At 35.0% G+C, this 18,462-nt stretch overlaps 1 protein-coding gene across 2 annotated transcripts in view; it reads left to right on the top strand.

Annotated features, from left to right (window-relative positions):
• Nucleotides 1–18,462, top strand: part of LOC124620031 (serine/threonine-protein phosphatase 6 regulatory ankyrin repeat subunit C-like) — a 240,507-nt gene that overhangs the window by 65,519 nt on the left and 156,526 nt on the right. For both annotated transcript variants that reach the window (XM_047146700.1, XM_047146707.1), the window contains one exon: nt 6,233–6,334. In XM_047146700.1, the coding sequence (XP_047002656.1) occupies nt 6,233–6,334 (102 nt within the window). The remainder of the gene's footprint in view (nt 1–6,232; nt 6,335–18,462) is intronic.

An 18,462-nucleotide genomic window follows, 5' to 3' on the forward strand; every position in this document is an offset into this window, starting at 1 on the left:
AACTGTCGTTGCAGCCCATTGAGAGTCAAAGTACACGTGGGAATGTAGATCGCTTTGAGAATTATATGATTGATTAGTAGGTACATAGTTCTGAATATTGAGCACTTCAAATTTCACACGTTGGCAAGCACAGTCCGGTGACACGAAACCCAAGTCCATTGTTTGTGTTAGCGGTGTAGCACTCGACCTTTGTAGAGCAACAAATTTTGAGGTTAACATGGCTGGAGATTGCAAATCACTGTGAATTAATGTAGAACTGGTCATTGGAAAATGAATGAAGAGGTCCGGTGATCATTGTTGAGCTTCCAAATCTTTGAAGAAAGTGTTGGGCGAGGCGGCCATGGCAGCTTGCAAATAACCTGCTGATGCTACAACACCCAGTGTGGTAGTCGCGGAAGACATACAGACTTCCGGGTCACCAGTATGGGAATGTGCTGCATGTAGAGGTATACTGAACAAACTGTATGACAAATATCTGCACATAAAATTATATTTCCACAAAGTCATACACATGTACCCAGCAAGAGACATAAAAACACTCTTACAATTACATGGCAGCTCAAATGTCTGATCTCGGTCAAACATCATGTTGTTCACAGTCGATATGACCTATTGATGCCACAACATTAATCATAAGAATGAGTAAGCTCAGCAAGCATGCAGTACATGTTCATTATGTCCACCTTGTTGATGTACCACCTCTTCAAGACAAACTGTGATGTTTCTGACAACCGTATGACACACAAATTCTGTGATTTCCTGGAAAACTGTTGTGAGAGCCAGTAGCAGTTGTATTAGATTGGTAGATTATCTCCTTCAAATGTCTCCACAAGAAATAATTACAGGATTAATTTCCTGTGTGTGTACTGTCATATTGCACCACCCCAAAAATGTTCTGGATATTGATGGGACATGGTGCCCAAAATGTTCATGTTGGAAATTCAGAATAACATGTGATATGTGAGGGAAAGCTCCGTTGCAAGAGCTAAAGTCACAAACTGTAATCACTCTACCTTGTCATTTTCTGTCATTTTGTGCAACACACTCATTTTGTATGGGAATAATTTCAGAAAAACTCTTCTATGACAGGCTTTTAAGTTTCATAAATAAATATGCACCTCTTACAGTACAACAACATGGTTTCAGAAAGTCTAAATCTACACAGATAGCAATTTTCGATTTCTTAGACTGCATTTTAAAATACCTTGATCAACATAAATTAGCTGCAGGTATTTTTCTAGATCTATCAAAAGCCTTCAATGTCCTGGACCATAACATTCTGCTCGAAAAATTAGAAAGACGAGGAGTAAGAGGTGTAGCGCACAGCTGGTTGTGTTCATACCTATAAAACCACAGGCTGAAAGTGTCACTTCAGTATGAATTCAACAAAATGAATAAAACAGGAAACAACTCTTTTCTTTCTAGGGAATTACCAATAAAATATGGTGTACCACAGGGTTCAATCTTAGGTCCACTACTCTTCTTGATTTATGTGGACGACTTAGTTGAATATATGAGTCCCACAAAAACTATCCTGTTTGCCAATGACACCAGCATATTGCTCACTGGATCCAGTCCAGAAACTTTGCGGTCCACAGCAGAAAGTTCTATGGAAAGACTTTCTGAGTGGTTCACAAAAAACAAACTCATTATAAATACTGAAAACACTGTGTGTGTCGATTTTCATTTAATTCCTCCAACTAATCAAATGTTTATTCAAGCCCAATTAAAAAATGGTCCCCTAGAAAATGTAAGTGTCACAAAATTCTTGGGTCTTTGGGTTCAGCAAAACTTAAAGTGGGACACACATATAAATAACTTGTGTAGAAAACTATCATCTGTGTGCTATGGCCTAAGAATTTTAAAGGCTACAACAAGCAAAACAACAGTACTGCAGGCATACTATGCACAGTTCCACTCACTAATCAGATATGGGATCATTTTCTGGGGATACTCAACTCACAGTGTAAAGGTTTTTAGAATGCAAAAAATAAATTTAAGAATAATTTGTGGCCTTAAAAGATGGAGTCCTGTAAATCCCATTTTACTGAGGTTGGTGTCCTAAATGTTCCAAGTTTATTTATTTATGAAACTATCTTGTTCACTAGGGACTACCTCCTGAAAACAGGCAAACTGCTACAGAACAAAAGTGTACACAACTATAGTACCAGAAGGGAATCAAATATACATAAAAAATATCACAGAACAACCACCTATCAGAGGAGCATAATTAACATTGGTGTAATACTACACAATAAGATAACAGAGGAAATAAAAAACACTACTCATCCAATATTTAAAGCTAAACTAAAGGCATTTCTAATAAAGCACTGTTTCTATTCTGTCAGAGAATTTCTGAATAAGTAACAAAATTAATTGTAGTAGGTACCTAATTTTAATTGCTAATACTATGTATTATTGTAACTTATCTTTGACCTGTCCAATATCAATTGTACAATTTGTGCTATATGATAAAACTGGACCAATAAAAAATCAAATCAAATCAAGATCAGCATGAAGTGTTCTCTAAAGAGAATGATGTGATATGCCCAATTGGGCTGAAGTTCACCTCATGGATTTCCTGGGACTTCATGTTGAGGCCACTCTCATAGCCTTAATATTTGCTGGAGTATAGACTAGGTTGGCATGAGGTCATTTTTGATCTACAATACTACTGTCGTTTTCAGATTTTGTGGTTAGTATATGCACCATTTCTCTGAAGGGGACCCACCTCATATGAAAACTAACACAAAAATGTTGCGTAGTCTCTCTACATCTTTGTTCTCAGAAGAAACAACACATTTCTGTTCTAGCATCAACTGGTATTTGCCTGACATTTTTCTAACTGAAGTTGTGGTGACATACATATGTGACACTGATAAGTGATGTCTTCTGGCAAACCATGCATGAACAATGGCTACTCATCACAACATTCCAACATTCCCAATCTGCGAATAGAATGTTTATGAGGCAATATCAGAGTATGACTTCTCACATGCAGCTCCATAGATTTGATTGATGAGACAACAGCATGTAAAAATGGGATGAATGAAGCTCACTAAACAGATTTAATACAAATCATCAACCAAATCGACCACCCCATAGTGATGTAGCAATCTGGGATCAGTTTGCTTCCCCTCTTGTTATGCCATCTGCCTCCTTAAATTCGTTTTTTCACTTTTAACTAATTACCATTAACATATGTGAATATAATCTTTTCATAAAAGAGAAAGATTGGCCCTCTTTAAAGAATATAACACCAGATTTTTACTTTCCCTCTTGTTTTACCATCTGCCTCCTTAAATTCATTTTTTCACATTTAACTAATTACCATTAACATACATGAATATAATCTTTTCATAAAAGAGAAATATTGGCCCTCAGTTTTAAAAAATATAACACCAGATATAATTTTGTTCTTAGATTTATGTATGTAATTGATTTCCTAATTTATTTTGGTTATTCCTAGTTAGTATATTTTGTTATAGGGTGAAATCAGTAATTGTTTCTTAACTTAAATTCTGTTGTTGGCGTATAAACAAATATAAATTCTGTACTAATTACAGACATTTGAAGGAACAACTAGTAGTATTATTAAAGGATTTATTTGGCTCTATTTGAAAATATGTTAGCAAAGTCAACCCTTCATTAATTCCAAAATAATTAACAGTATTGTCCAAAGTACTGATAGCGTACTTATATCTGTTTGTTAGTTTCATGATTTAAACAAATAATTCAGACTAACTCTTGCAGTAGAAGAAACTATTAAAAAGAACCAATGTTTTTGATGTATTCATTTAATTTAATGAGTTAAGTTTTAATTGTAATTTTTGTAAATTAAACATTAAACAATGTGAAGTTTGAGTACTTATTATTGCGAGGATATATAAGGGTCCAGTTTTTGGTCATGAGACCGTCAGTCCACGGCCGAGTTTCAGACGAGTAACCTGTGTTGGTTAGGACGACAACAATGCATTGACTTTACAGTGAAATAAGTGTAACACGATTAGGCCGTGTGCAGAAACAATGACAGCAACTGTTCCATATGTACCTTTGTATTCTTCAAGAACTGTGAACTTCGTGGTTAGGTTTTTACTGCTCGTATATGTTCAACAGTAAACTATTGTAGCAGTATGTGGAGGTTTGCCTGCTAACTATTAATGAGGCTTATGGAAAGTTAAACAATAGTGCAGTGGCCATATTAAATGTGGATATGGGAGGTTGTGAAAAGTGAAAGCAAAAGACAGTGAAAACACAACTGAGCATTTGTCAGCTACGTCATTTAAAGTAGTCCGTGTTTGGCTTCTACACCCCATTTTTCAGCCAGTACGTCAACACCAAGAACAACAAACGAAGAAAATAAAAGCAGGTGGAACTGCTACACCATGCAAGAGAAAGAAGACAGAATCAATTACCAAAATGTGCAAGGAACTGGAATTGTAATCCACAAGACTGTGCATTAGTTAACTAAACAAAACCCTGGAAATTGCTCACTCCAAAACTAATATTACAAGAAGCGCGTCAGAAATCACAATGAATGTGATTAAATATGAACATATCATGGAAATGATGAATGATCTATACGAGAGGAATAAGAGTTTGATTAGAAATTTTAATGCTGTTTGTGGAAGTGGAGATACGCAGAATGGACACATTAGTGCATTCAGTGAGTGAGATGAGTGTTATCAGAGAAAAATTATTTTCACAACTGAATAATCTGCTTGATTTCCCAATATTTCCTATTAGTGATGTACATACTGTTGGTGCTGTAGGATAACTGAAGCAAACTCATCAGCACTATTGAAATAAAAAAAGATAACAGAAAAATACAACCAGAGCATGTTGATTGTTGGATCTCTTAATATTGGTTTAATTATTGGTATGATTGACTAACACAGATGAAATGTAAGATAGATTGTGAAGGGTGTTGTTTGTGTGTGAAATTGAATAATGGAGAGAAGAGAATAGATTTAAGGGATTTGTGGCTGAAGGTAACAGAGGTACTGTGTGAGTCAACATAAGGTTAATGAGTTTTTGAGAAGAAGAGGGAACTGCAATTTTAAATAATTCTGAGCATTATACTGAACTATGTAGCATTTTATAAATTTGAGATTAATCAGCGATTAATAAACATTAATAACCTTATGCTGGAGCTAACTTTGTGCCTCACACTTTTCTTTTGTCCAGATTTTGTCCACTAACAGACTTAACACAACAAATTTGAAAATAACATTAATCTATGAAAAACATATACAATATATGCTGATGCTGAAGGCACAAAATTAAATGGAACACAATATGACAGCAAATCACTTATAAGTTTATAACAAAATTAGTGTGAATGGCTGTCTGAATGAGGGATACTGTACAAATGTGGATTACAACAAAGGTTAATGTACAAAATTTGCAGGACACTTAATACATAATATATAATAATAAAAGCCTAATGGGGAAACAATATGTTTAGTTTGTGTGTAATGCATTAGAATATAGAATTTCAAAGTGAACCTATCTAATAATACGGTCTCATTCAAAATAAAAACCAGAAGTCAGCTGGCGTCTGTAAATAAACATGTATGGATTTTATGCTTAGCTGAACACATTTTCTTCACCAGCATGCCAAATACAAACAGAGTATATCACCAGATTATTCCATTGCAAACTGTGAAAGTTGTGAACCACTTATCACAAAATTTACTGGAATTTCTAAATCCTATATAATCATTTGCTCTAGGATACAAGTAATAGAAGTCCACACTGAACTTATCCATCATATCTTTTATGATAAACATGTTCTTGGTTGTATTTCTTGAAGTTTTCCCAGTAGATAGAATATGCCATCATCTTTCAGGCATGCATCCGGTTGTCAGCTGAATTGTAGGAAGGAGATATAATTTTGTCCCAGATGTATGTTCAAAAGATGATGGAATATCTTTTTAGTTCTTATATGCAGCTAATCTGTAACTTTTAATGGAGTCTCATTTTTTTGTTGACCTACGATGAGTTTTAATGAATTTAAAAAAATACAATGCATTTTAAATTGCTAAGAATGGAAAGCACCATTAATGTTTCTGACAGTTATCTGGAGTTTCCTTCAGTAGCATTAGGGGGGAGGGGGGAAGCAATTACTATATGACTCAATGAATCTGAAATATTATAAACACATCAAAAAGATTTATCTGATACATTCATGTTATACATTCTTTCATGTTGTAATGTATAATGTTTTTAGATCCTGGAAGTGCTGCTAGATGCAGGTGGTGATCCAAATATTGTAGATGTCTGTGGAGTATCCCTGCTCCATACAGTAGCATCAAGATCTGTAGCGAACAGGGTAATGTTAATACATTTATTTTATCATTGCATATTTAACACGAGATAGAAATAGTGCAACATTTGCTTATATTACAAATATATTTCCTGCCAGTGGCCTGTGAAGAGGGACTACTACCAACAATGTTTTTCCAGATCAGCTATTGTGACACGGTGCTCAAAGAGCTGTTCAAAACAGTATTCACTAACCCGTACGGGTGGATACTTGACATCTACAATTGTTATTTTGCTGGTTCTGAAATAGTGTGATATTAACTTGTATTTATCTAGAAGTATTTGTTCACTTTCAGTGATGTGTGCCAATACTTAACCTCATTTATTATACACATAGCAAATAATGCAAGTTTACGTCAAAGAGCTTAAGGTGAACATTTCCATTATGTAGGAGACAAATAATGAAAGGGAACTGAAAAATATAGGAATTATCTGGACATTTTGGGAGGTGGAATTCCCTGCTTCCCCTAACTTGTATGTGTGAAATAAAATCCTGGACAACCTAATAAGCTGAAAGGCAACACTTCTTTAATGAGAAAAAAAAAAAAAAGCTATAGCAGTTACTTCATTGTCTGGTGTCACATTGATTTTATTAATGGTTTTTCTTTATTTTTAATGTTGCCAATGGCCTTTTCATAGTGGTAACTCTAGTTCTCATCAGATGTCTGAAGTTAAGCTGTGTTGGGCTTGACTATCAATTGGATGGGTGACAGCCTGGTCTGCCAGACACTGTTGGCAAATATGGTGCACTCACGCCTTGTGGTTGAATTGAGGAACTACACTACTGCCTATTAAAATTGCTAAACCATGAAGATGACATGCTACAGACATGAAATTTAACCGACAGGAAGAAGATGCTGTGATATGCAAATGATTATCTTTTCAGAGCATTCACACAAGGTTGGCGTCAGTGATGACACCTACAACGTGCTGACAAGGGGAAATTTTCCAACCGATTTCTCATACACGAACAGCAGTTTACCAGTGTTGCATGGTGAAACGTTGTTCTGATGCCTCGTGTAAGGAGGAGAAATGCGTACCATCATGTTTCCGACTTTGATAGAGATCAGATTGTAGCCTATTGTGATTGCGGTTTATCGTATCACGACATTGCTGCTCGCGTTGGTCGAGATTCAATGACTGTTAGCAGAATATGGAATTGGTGGGTTCAGGAGGGTAATACGGGATGCTGCGCTGGATCCCAATGGCCTCGTATCACTAGCAGTCAAGATGACAGGCATCTTATCCACATGGCTGTAACAGATTGTGCAGCCATGTCTCGATCCCTGAGTCAACAGATGGGGTTGTTAGCAAGACAACAACCATCTGCATGAACAGTTCGATGACGTTTGCAGCAGCATGGACTATCAGCTTGGAGACTATGGCTGCGGTTACCCTTGATGCTGCATCACAGACAGGAGTGCCTGCGATGGTGTACTCAACGACGAAAGTGGGTGCACAAATGGCAAAACGTCATTTTTTTAGGTTAATCCAGGTTCTGTTTACAGCATCACGATGGTTGCATCCGTGTTTGGCGACATCGCGGTGAACGCACATTGGAAGCGTTTATTCATCATCGTCATACTGGCTTATCACCCAACGTGATGGTATGGGGTGCCATTGGTTACACATCTTGGTCACCTCTTGTTTGCATTGACGGCACTTTGAACAGTGGACATTATATTTCAGATGTGTTACGAGCCGTGGCTCTACCCTTCATGGGATCCCTGCGAAACCCTACATTTCAGCAGGATAATGCATGACTGCATGTTGCAGGTCCTGTACGGGCCTTTCTGTATACAGAAATTGTTCGACTGCTGCCCTGGCCAGCACATTGTCCAGATCTCTCACCAATTGAAAATGTCTAGTCGATGGTGGCAGAGCAACTGGCTCGTCATGATACGCCAGTCACTAATCTTGCTGAACTGTGGTATCGTGTTAAATCTGAATGGGCAGCTGTACCTGTACACGCCATCCAAGCTCTGTTTGACTCGGTGTATCAAGGCCGTTATTACGGCCAGAGGTGGTTGTTCTGGGTACTGATTTCTCAGTATCTATGCACCCAAGTTGCATGAAAATATATTCACATGTCAGGTCTAGTATAATATATTTGTCCAATGAATACCCGTTTATCATCTGCATTTCTTCTTGGTGTAGCCATTTTAATGGCCAGTAGTGTAATTGACTGAGAAGTACTGGGTCCAGTCATGAAAACTGACAACATCTGGGAGGCACTGTGCTGACCAAATGCCCCTCCATATATGCTTTCTGTGATGTCTATCAGTTGAGGATGACACAGCGGTTTTTCGGTTCTGCTGGGCCTGCCAAGGACTATTCGGATGGAGGTTAAAACTCATATATTCGTGTTTCCTTTTTATTTTGTTCTCGAAAATAACTCATAGACAACCAAAAGAAACAGTGACTTTGACCCTCAGAACAAAAGCACTCAATACCACAATACAAAATAGATTGCATTTAACAGCAAGCAGAATTGGTTGACAAGAATGTAATGAAAATAAATCATTTTGGCCCACTTTGTGTGAACTTATATAGGCTCACTATATGTTTTGAGAACATTCCAGAAGATTACAATTTTTATCTACAATAACTTTATAATTTAGATATGTGTTATTACAAATTCATAATGTTTTAGAGTTGGCAATTTCAATGATGCAAAATGAAGTTTTTTAAAACAAATAAGTTTCATTTATATAATAAAAAACTGCAGACAAAACAGATTTGTTTGTAATAACTTTTAAATATTTCTATTTAATAATTTGTTTTCTGTTCAGAATTAATTATTTGATTGTAATATACAAATGATAATCTACGATCTGTGCCATAAATTTTGAGCTTGAAACATCTTTAATCAAAATTTTGAAATTTCATACATCAGTCTGACCCTTATTAAACACACATTAAAAAGCTATGATTAATCTGTGTAATACTAGACAGTTTGCCCTTTCTCTATATGTGTTTTTAGTTATTTACCTTTGAAGTGATGAATCTTAAATACAGCATGCCACAGCTATGTTCTGTCTGTGTTAATAACATAAAAAGACTGTTACTGAACCTAATACAATTTAGATAACATAAACTCTTGAATTAAAATCAAAATTATCACAAAATGTATAGGAAAAAAGTATCAAAAAGTAAATTTGATTCACAGTATCGAACATTTCATAACTAATATTGTAGGCCATCTCAGGTGTAGTCAACTGTCACACAGCATTAGCATCCCAGGGAGTGGTATTGGAGGTGAGGAGGAGGATAACATATAAAAATAAATATAATTGCATAACACTTTGAACAATTTCGAGTAAATTTGGTACACACGTAACTTACTAAATGGAAGGAACTATGACAACATAAGGCAATCGTAGTTTCTCTAAGAGTAGGATAGTGATGCAAAAGGGGAGGTGGAATGTGACATACATTGTTTTATGGATTGCTATGGTGATTAGTGACAGTTACAGTGACATTTAAATCCATGTTCAGTTGAATGGAATTCTGTAGAACCTTATGAAAATTTTTGAAGATTTTTCTAAAAATTTAAATGTCCTTGCTTTTGATAAGGAAGCTACACTGCTGGCCATTAAAATTTCAGTGACATGAAGGGAACATGCAACAGATGTAAACTGGTGAGTATTGAACTATGTGCATGCAAACGATTAACACAGCAGTCAGCCCTACAAGGTAGTTGGGAGTAAAGCCATCTATGTTCTGAACGTACAGAGAGATAACACAGCTTATTCAAAACCACATTTGAATGTTGCAACAGCTGCAAGTGGCATACCGACACTGATGCAGAATCATGACACAGAAGAGGCACCACATTACCTTTGCAGATGAGTTGTAGTTCTGTGTGCGGCATCATGCTGGATGTTTACTTGTTTGAAACTACAAAAAGAATGAACATACCCAAATTTCATTAATTATCATCATATTGGACCAGCAGCAATGGATGACAGGGGATTGTGTACACAACATGATCACCTTTGGTGAACATTGCTGTTACATTTCGTTCATATTAAAGCTGGTGGCTGGAGCTGCCAAGGTCTGTGACATTATCTTTCAACTAAATAAAGCAAGAATGTGTGTTCTACATCTACATTGCTGAAGTTGTTTTGATGTACCTTGATACAGCCTTGACCAGCACATTCTCAAGATCTCTCACCTAATGTAAACATATGACCATGGGCTGCAGAGAGATTGGCATGCCACCAACTGCCAGCTTCTACAGTTGAAAAAAACCAGCATAAAGTTGCAACAGGGTGGAATGACATACCTGTTTGTCATCCAAACTCAATTTGACTTGATGCCCAACTGGGTTAGAGTTGTTGTTGCTGCCAGATGTAGCAACCCGAATACTAAATTTTGTACCCTGTTTGGGTCTACCTTGGAAATTTAATAATGTATTCTCGCTACTGTACTGTGTATGCACAAGTAAAATTTTGTTATTTGTTGCCCTTCATGATGTTACAGTTTTGATGGCCAGTGGTGTAAAAAAGTTGTATATAATAAAGTTTTGGGTTAAATTAATGTCATGATGCATCTGATTTCTTTTCATGCCTATTTAAACATTGGGATAATGCATTCAGTGCTAGGAATTCCATTAGTACACATATAATCCTTGTAAAATGAACTCCACTTACAGCTCTATGATAATCGTTAATGGAGCATGACCATTTTCATGGTCTATTGCCGTGTCCTCAAGTGTACATAATACCAGTGGTCACCAAACTTTGCTCAGAAGCTAGTGCTGAGATTGTAAGGTGGCACCTCAGTCTACATATGTACTGATCTTATTATTAATTGCTAATGTATGTTAATAAGGACAGTAGGCTAACTATAGCAGGGAGATGATAAATTGGCCACAGCCCTTAAGTATTGACCGTTAAAAGTTGTTTCCATTCTGAACACTTTGTGTTGACTGTCCTCTGCTTTTCAGACTACTGCCACCTATAACCTTATCCCCCCACACATCACCAGTAAATTTTTCAGTCTTTTAAAAAAAAATTAATTGCTTTGTTTCAAACGTGTTGCGACGAGTAAGATGTACAGATAATTTTCTTACTTATCTTCATTTTCTTGTTGTTGGCTGCAGTTTGTCACATCTACGGGTAGATTCTTCAGGCTGAAATTTTTTAACTGAGGGTGACAGATGATATGATAACTGATGAAGTAATTTCTGTATCTATGACTTTTTTAATTTTATCACATTATTCTGTATCACACTGAGTTTACAGTCTCCAATTTAGAACGCAAATTCACATTGTTATTGTCAAACGTGGAAACATGAGCGATTCCGTCAGAGGCATGCCCACTACTCCTAACTCATTCTGCGGTACTAACTATATTCCAAAGTTTTCAAACTTTCTTGACAAAAGAAGAATCTTCACCAAGTTATATCATTATTTTATAAATGCGTCCAGAAATAAATTTAATAATTAGTGTTAGATTGTGTAAATTAATAATAAGAATTTTAAGTGTGCTACATATTTCATAATTTCAAATGTTTTGAAAAGAAACTTAATTTTAACTGTACATACAGAGTTAATACATATTGACCGTAATAAAATAATTTCTTTTTATATATTTTAGTCTGAAATATAATACATAGTATACTAAAACATATGAAATTTTTTTAGTGAAACAGCTGAGATAATATTCATCTACACAAGATTCAAAAATATTCCTGGTATCGGCTATTTCTATTAAAGAAAGGTAATGTCAAAGGAGGGTGCCCCATTACAACATCCCCCTCACAAAATTTGGAAACACAGTGTTTACAATATTTTGTGATGGACTATAAGGTTTGCCAAGTGGTGTACAAAATGATGCCAAAAGTAGAATATGGATGTATAGACGTATCTGATACATAAGATATTACAGAAAACACAAGAAAAATATCTACTATACAAGTGATAATCTATACATATATCAGGATTTTATGATCTGTTTAACATACTATCACAAGAAAATTGATACAATGTCAAAATTACAACATTGCAACACTGAACTACTGAAATAGTTGCAGAGACAAGCTAAATTACTAGAATTAAAAATTGTAAGTTTACATCCATGAAATCACTCATTCAAAATCTTCAAAAGAGAAGAAAAAAATTTCAAAGCCTATGTGTACGACGAGTGAGCTGCTCGAAAAATTCAAGACAGACCATAGTAGGAATATAGTACAAAATCTATCAGCCACATAAACCATAGGTTTTAAGGATATATTGGCTCATTAAAGGACAAAGTCATGGAAAAAATATTAGTGGCTAACTTTACAATGTGGGGACTGACCCACGAATCCAAACCACACCTTGTTCAAACCAACAAAAAATGTTTTGACATAACAAAATGAATATAGTTCATAATTATAAGTTCAATTATATGCAAAGAGTAATTGTAAGAAGCACCTAGTTGCAATCATTAGTTGTACACTCTCCTTGAGTACACGAACACACAGTTGCAATGACCAGGGGTACCCAAAACAGCATTAATCATGACTGCTTACAATTCACGTTCCAATTAGATGCAATATTGCAGTATTCAGGATAAATACAGATAAACAGACTCATAATTAACATTGAATGATGACACAATCCAACAGTCTGAGGACCAAAATCAGTGTATGAAAGTAGACACATATACATCTTGTTATATTGTCTATATTAGTAAATGTCTTCCACACTGTCTATACATACTGATTTAAAGTTACATAATGTATTTGAAAGTCAATACCCAAGATCATCCTGCAGACATTTATTTAAGGATCTAGGGATATTCACAGTAGCTTCTCAGTATATATACTCTCTTATGAAATTTGTTATTAACAACCAAACCCAATTCAAAAGTAATAGCAGTGTGCATAACTACAATACTAGGAGAAATGATGATCTTCACTATTCAAGATTAAATCTAACTTTGGCACAGAAAGGGGTGAATTATACTGGCACTAAAGTCTTTGGTCACTTACCAAATAGTATCAAAAGTCTGACAGATAACCATCAAGTATTTAAGAAGAAATTAAAAGAATTTCTGAATGACAACTCCTTCTACTCCATAGAGGAATTTTTAGATATAAATTAAGAAAAAAAAAGAAAAAAATATTAAAAAAATAAAAAAAAATAAAAAAAAAGTTGTTATATTAACTTAAGTATGTTGTTAAATTAACCTAATTATGTCATGTATTGGAAAATTTGACTCGTTCCACATCATTACGAAATATCGTATTCATGATCCATGGAACAAGTATTAATCTAATCTAATCTAATACATTTATGTGAAATAATACTGTCTTTAGCAGTATTGGCTAACAATTTACAAATCTCAGACACAACACTGATATAGTTGACAGATGCTCGAATACATTACCCAGCACCTATGATCTCTTGTAAGTAGACTGGTCCAACAGGGTACAGCCATACAGCAATGTGGGGAGTAGATCCACCCACATTTTTCAGTTTCCTCCTTAGAGTTCTCATCACATGCTCAAATCCATAAGTAACTTCCTGTCTAGTATTCACATCAAATCCTGTAACATTGTTTTGTGTACTAAATATGCTGTTCAGTACCTTCACATCACACAAAATATGCTCTCCCTATTCATTTTCAAAATCAGTTCTATGGGATTTATGTCAGGTGAAATTAAAAAGTATCCACATATGAAACGTTAATAAACAGAGTTAAACACAATAAAAAAAATTTGGACTAGTAAGGTATTACACACAGCTGTGCTAAGATACTGTTCCTAATTTTTACAGTACAAATTATGAACATTGTCCCATTTCAAAATTGTAAAAGAATCTACTCATTTAGTCTCATGGCGTATATGTATCAAATTTTAAAGCACAAATCTATTACAGAACATAATTATATAGTTTATCATAGATTTTAACTCAGGCAATAGATATAACAAAACTTTAAAAATTGCATGATCTTACATACTACATTCATGACAAAACACAATTACATAGTCCTATAAATCTACAAATAGCTTCAAACTCCATAAAGAGATAAGACAAAACTTTAAAAATTACATCAAGAATCAAGAATTTTATTCGACATAGATCATTATAGAATGATATTGGATTCATCATACAGGATAAACTAGTACATACAGAATAATAAAATAAACAAGTGTCAGTACATTATAGAATACATTTCAAGCATATCAGTGTACCAAATTACATCAGGCCAGCTTCTAAAAGTTGGTGCAATAAGCTATACTATAATCTAATATAGTATACTATCGTATTGTTCATTGTATACACTATGTAATTAACCACAGCACACAATAATGTGTTTAACTACAGACAACTTTTAAATGCTAATATCCTCCTCAGGCATCTCAAAGAATTCTTTAATATCATAGAATGGATGATCTGGAAGCCAGCAATACTAGTTGATTTAAAAAAAAAAGTTATATCCATAGACAACATGAATTGGCAGTTTATCGAACATTTTGAGTTAGTTTACTTTGTAGGAATTTCTTGTTCTTGCTAATCTGTGGTGCAGTATGTTTAAATTACCCTTAGCCCTGGTGTTGTTCTCATGTAGTTCCCTTCTGGCAATAAATTCCGAAATATTTTTTTAAATGTAGAGTACATACACATAGATGTATATTTTTTTGTAATTTCAAGATGTTCTTGATGTAAGGGGAGTGCCCACATATAATCAGGCCATATGAAATATGTAACTGGAATAGCTCAAAGTATGTCACCCTAAGGTACTCTAAGCTCAGTACCTCCCTTAGTTTCAAGATAAGGTATGCCACCTAAGATATTTTTTCACATACATGATTGACATGTTCCTCCCAATAGAGTTTAGAGTCAATGTGAATACCTAAGAGTTTTACCGACTTACTGCCTACATCATTTGATGTTCCCATTAAAAGCTTTATCAGGATTGCATAGGAGCTTATTGGCTGCAAACCAGCCCAGGGCCTTATCAAGTGTTTCTTTTGTTAGTTTATTCAGATCTGAAATGTTCTGATGTGTGGTAAGTAGTGTTGTATCATCAGTATAACTCACAACAGGGTGGGCTATGTTATAAGGTAAATCATCAATAGCTACAATGAAGAAGGGTCTAAGGATAGACCCTTGTGGTACACCTGTGCTGATTTCCATTACGCAAGAATTTGCATTTCTGACTGAAACAAATTGTTTCGGTTACTTAAATAAGAATTTATCTCAGCTAACGTGCTCCCTCTCACCCCATAAAACTCTAGTTTCCCCAGTAGTACGTCAACAGGAATGCAATCGAAAGCTTTGCTTATGTCACATCATACCAGTGATACCATGTTATTGTTTTCAAAAGCTGTTAAAGTTTGGTCAATGATTTTCAAGATGGCCCCTGTTGTGTTTTTCCCTTTGCGAAAACCAAACTGATTGCTACATAGGATATTGTGTTTTTCAAAGAAGCTGCTTATTTGTGTGTGTATCAGTGCCTCAAATATCTTTGAGAATATTGAAACAATGGTGACTGGTCTGTAGCTTTGGGATAGATGTTTGTTCCCTTTTTTAAAAACTGGGACAACTTTTGATACCTTAAGTGCATCTGGAAAAACTCCAAATTCTACACATTTATTAAAAATAAAAGCTAATGGTTTGATGATTGTGTGTATTGTCTTTTTAATTAAGTTATTTGATAACCAATAACAGTCCATACTTTTAGAACCTGAAAATTTGGATACAGCTTTTATAACATCAGCAGGTGTGACAGCCCTCCATTGAAATACCAGAGTAACAGGCAGTGGTGTTCCAACAAGGTCCATTGCAGATGAATTTGTTGCTTTAAGACTGTTACTTATTTCTTTAACTGAGTTTAGAAAATACTGATTTAATTCCTCAGGTTCAAGGAGAGCTGTTACTGTACATTTTGGCATATTCTCTTGTTTTATTATCTGCCATGCTGCCTTGGATTTGTTGGGAGCCCTTTCTATATATTTTTCTGCTGCTTGTTTTTTTGCCAGAAGTATTTTAGCTTTACAATATTTTTTGCATTTCAGATGTGACCTATGAATGTTCAATCTCTGTTCTGCTCCTTGGTTAGTGGCTTGCTTATGCATCTGGTGCAGCATATGCATGTTTCCTCTAATTTCTGCTAGCTCTTCTGTAAACCAGTTCAGAGTTTTCTTTTTCATTTCACTTGGATATCTATTTTTTTACTGTTGAACAAGAATACCATAAATCTGTGTACTTTTTAAAGAAGTTATCAAAGGTAATTTCAGCTTCTCTTTTTCCAGACTGACAATTATATATAAAGTCCCAATCTGCACTTCCTAATCTATCAACAAACATACTTATGCATTCTTCCTTTTGTCCTCGTACCATTGCTACTTTAGGTTCTTCCTTTTTAACTGGCTGCCTCATACAGAGTGTAAGGAGTAGTGGCTCATGATCCGCAAGTCCATTCACAACAATATTGTGTATGCAGGAATTCTTACATGTGGCACAGTTATTTGTACAATAGAGGTCTAATGATCTTAGCATATTCAAAAATGTCCTAGTAACTGGCCTCTGTGTGTTTAGTATTTCTATATTGAGATCACCGCATATAGCAATTCTCGTTTTACTCTTCAATTTATTTTTAACTATTAATTAACATTTTTCAATAAACAAATTTACATCACCATCTGGTGACCTATATAGACTAACTACCACTATATTTTTATTCATTAGTTTTACACAACTAAACTCCCTATCTAGTTCTGAGGAGTACATAGATACACCAGTTCTGGAAAACTTTATTCCTTCTTTGACAAAAATTCCAGCACCACCATTCTTCCTTTGTTTTCTACATATCATGTCTCCCACAACATACCCTTGGGGAACAAACATATTTACTTCTTCTTGGGTTATCCAGTGCTCAGATACACATATAACATCTACATGCTCAGTGTTACATAAATGTTCTAATTCTAATATCTTATTTCTAATACTATGGATGTTAACTTGTAGAAAAGTAAGTAGTTTGTCTCTGTCTGTATTCCTCTGAGACCAATTTGACTCTATACATGGAGCTGTAGGTTCAGTTAATGTCTTTGATCTTGATGCCCTGTGATCATCTGTGTTATGAAAAAAAAAACAATAAATGATAGTCACATACTTGTTCGTCCACTTGCTGACTCACTTTGTTAAATGCTTTCTTCTGTGAAACCACTGCTGATCCCACCAAAAATCCTGGTCCCTTGGTTGTGCTTTCTTTCTTTGGGTTGACTTCCGTATTCCACCCATTGATATTCTCATTCCTTGAGCTTGAGTTGCTATACATCATCTTACATGCTAAATTCCAGACAAACAGAAGACTGTTATATAGTCTTATAAATCTACAGACATAGTGTGTATTTTCCTCTAGACTAGGCGTCACTGAGCATGCATGTTCCTAGGTCTTGTCCTCTATATTATATGTTAACAGTACTTGACATCTTACTTGCTTTGCTTACCAGTAGTTCCTCTTATCTTTAGACATGCAATGGACATTTCCACAAAATTCTTACTACACCTAATCTTGTCTCTAAATTACTCAGATATGCTACAAATTGGGCTACCTGTATCAAACAGTTCCTTTCCCACTGATCAATCTTAATGTAAGGACATTCAAAATCTGAATCATCACTTCTGTTTTTAGATACTTCATGTAAAAGATCATTTTCAATTTCATCAAATGCTACATCCACACTGTTTTTGCAGGGTTTAATCAACTTTACTGATATCATAGCATTACTTTGGTTACTCATGTTGTCAGGTAAAGACTGAACACACTGAATGGATTCCATAGCACAACTAACATCACTTATTACAAAAGGAACACAAAATATATACTGTCAAAATTACACTTTCTGTTTGATCTTCTTTCACTTCATTCCACCAATTTGGATACAAATTTTGGCTAACCACAGCTAACTTATTCCAGAATACACAATTATCTGTGTTATCATCAATATGGTCCCAAACAAACTTCAAAAAGTTTTCACCTTTATTCTCTAGGTTTACAGATAACCCACCTTTACTGTTTCCATCATTACTCTGCATGACATTAATGAAAAACTGCTTTGACTGAACCTGTATTTCATGACTCTCACTTACATCATCAAATGCATCACTTACCTTAACTGTATTCATAAAT

The sequence above is a fragment of the Schistocerca americana genome, chromosome 1 (genome assembly GCF_021461395.2).
Source record: "Schistocerca americana isolate TAMUIC-IGC-003095 chromosome 1, iqSchAmer2.1, whole genome shotgun sequence".
NCBI lineage: Eukaryota > Metazoa > Arthropoda > Insecta > Orthoptera > Acrididae > Schistocerca > Schistocerca americana.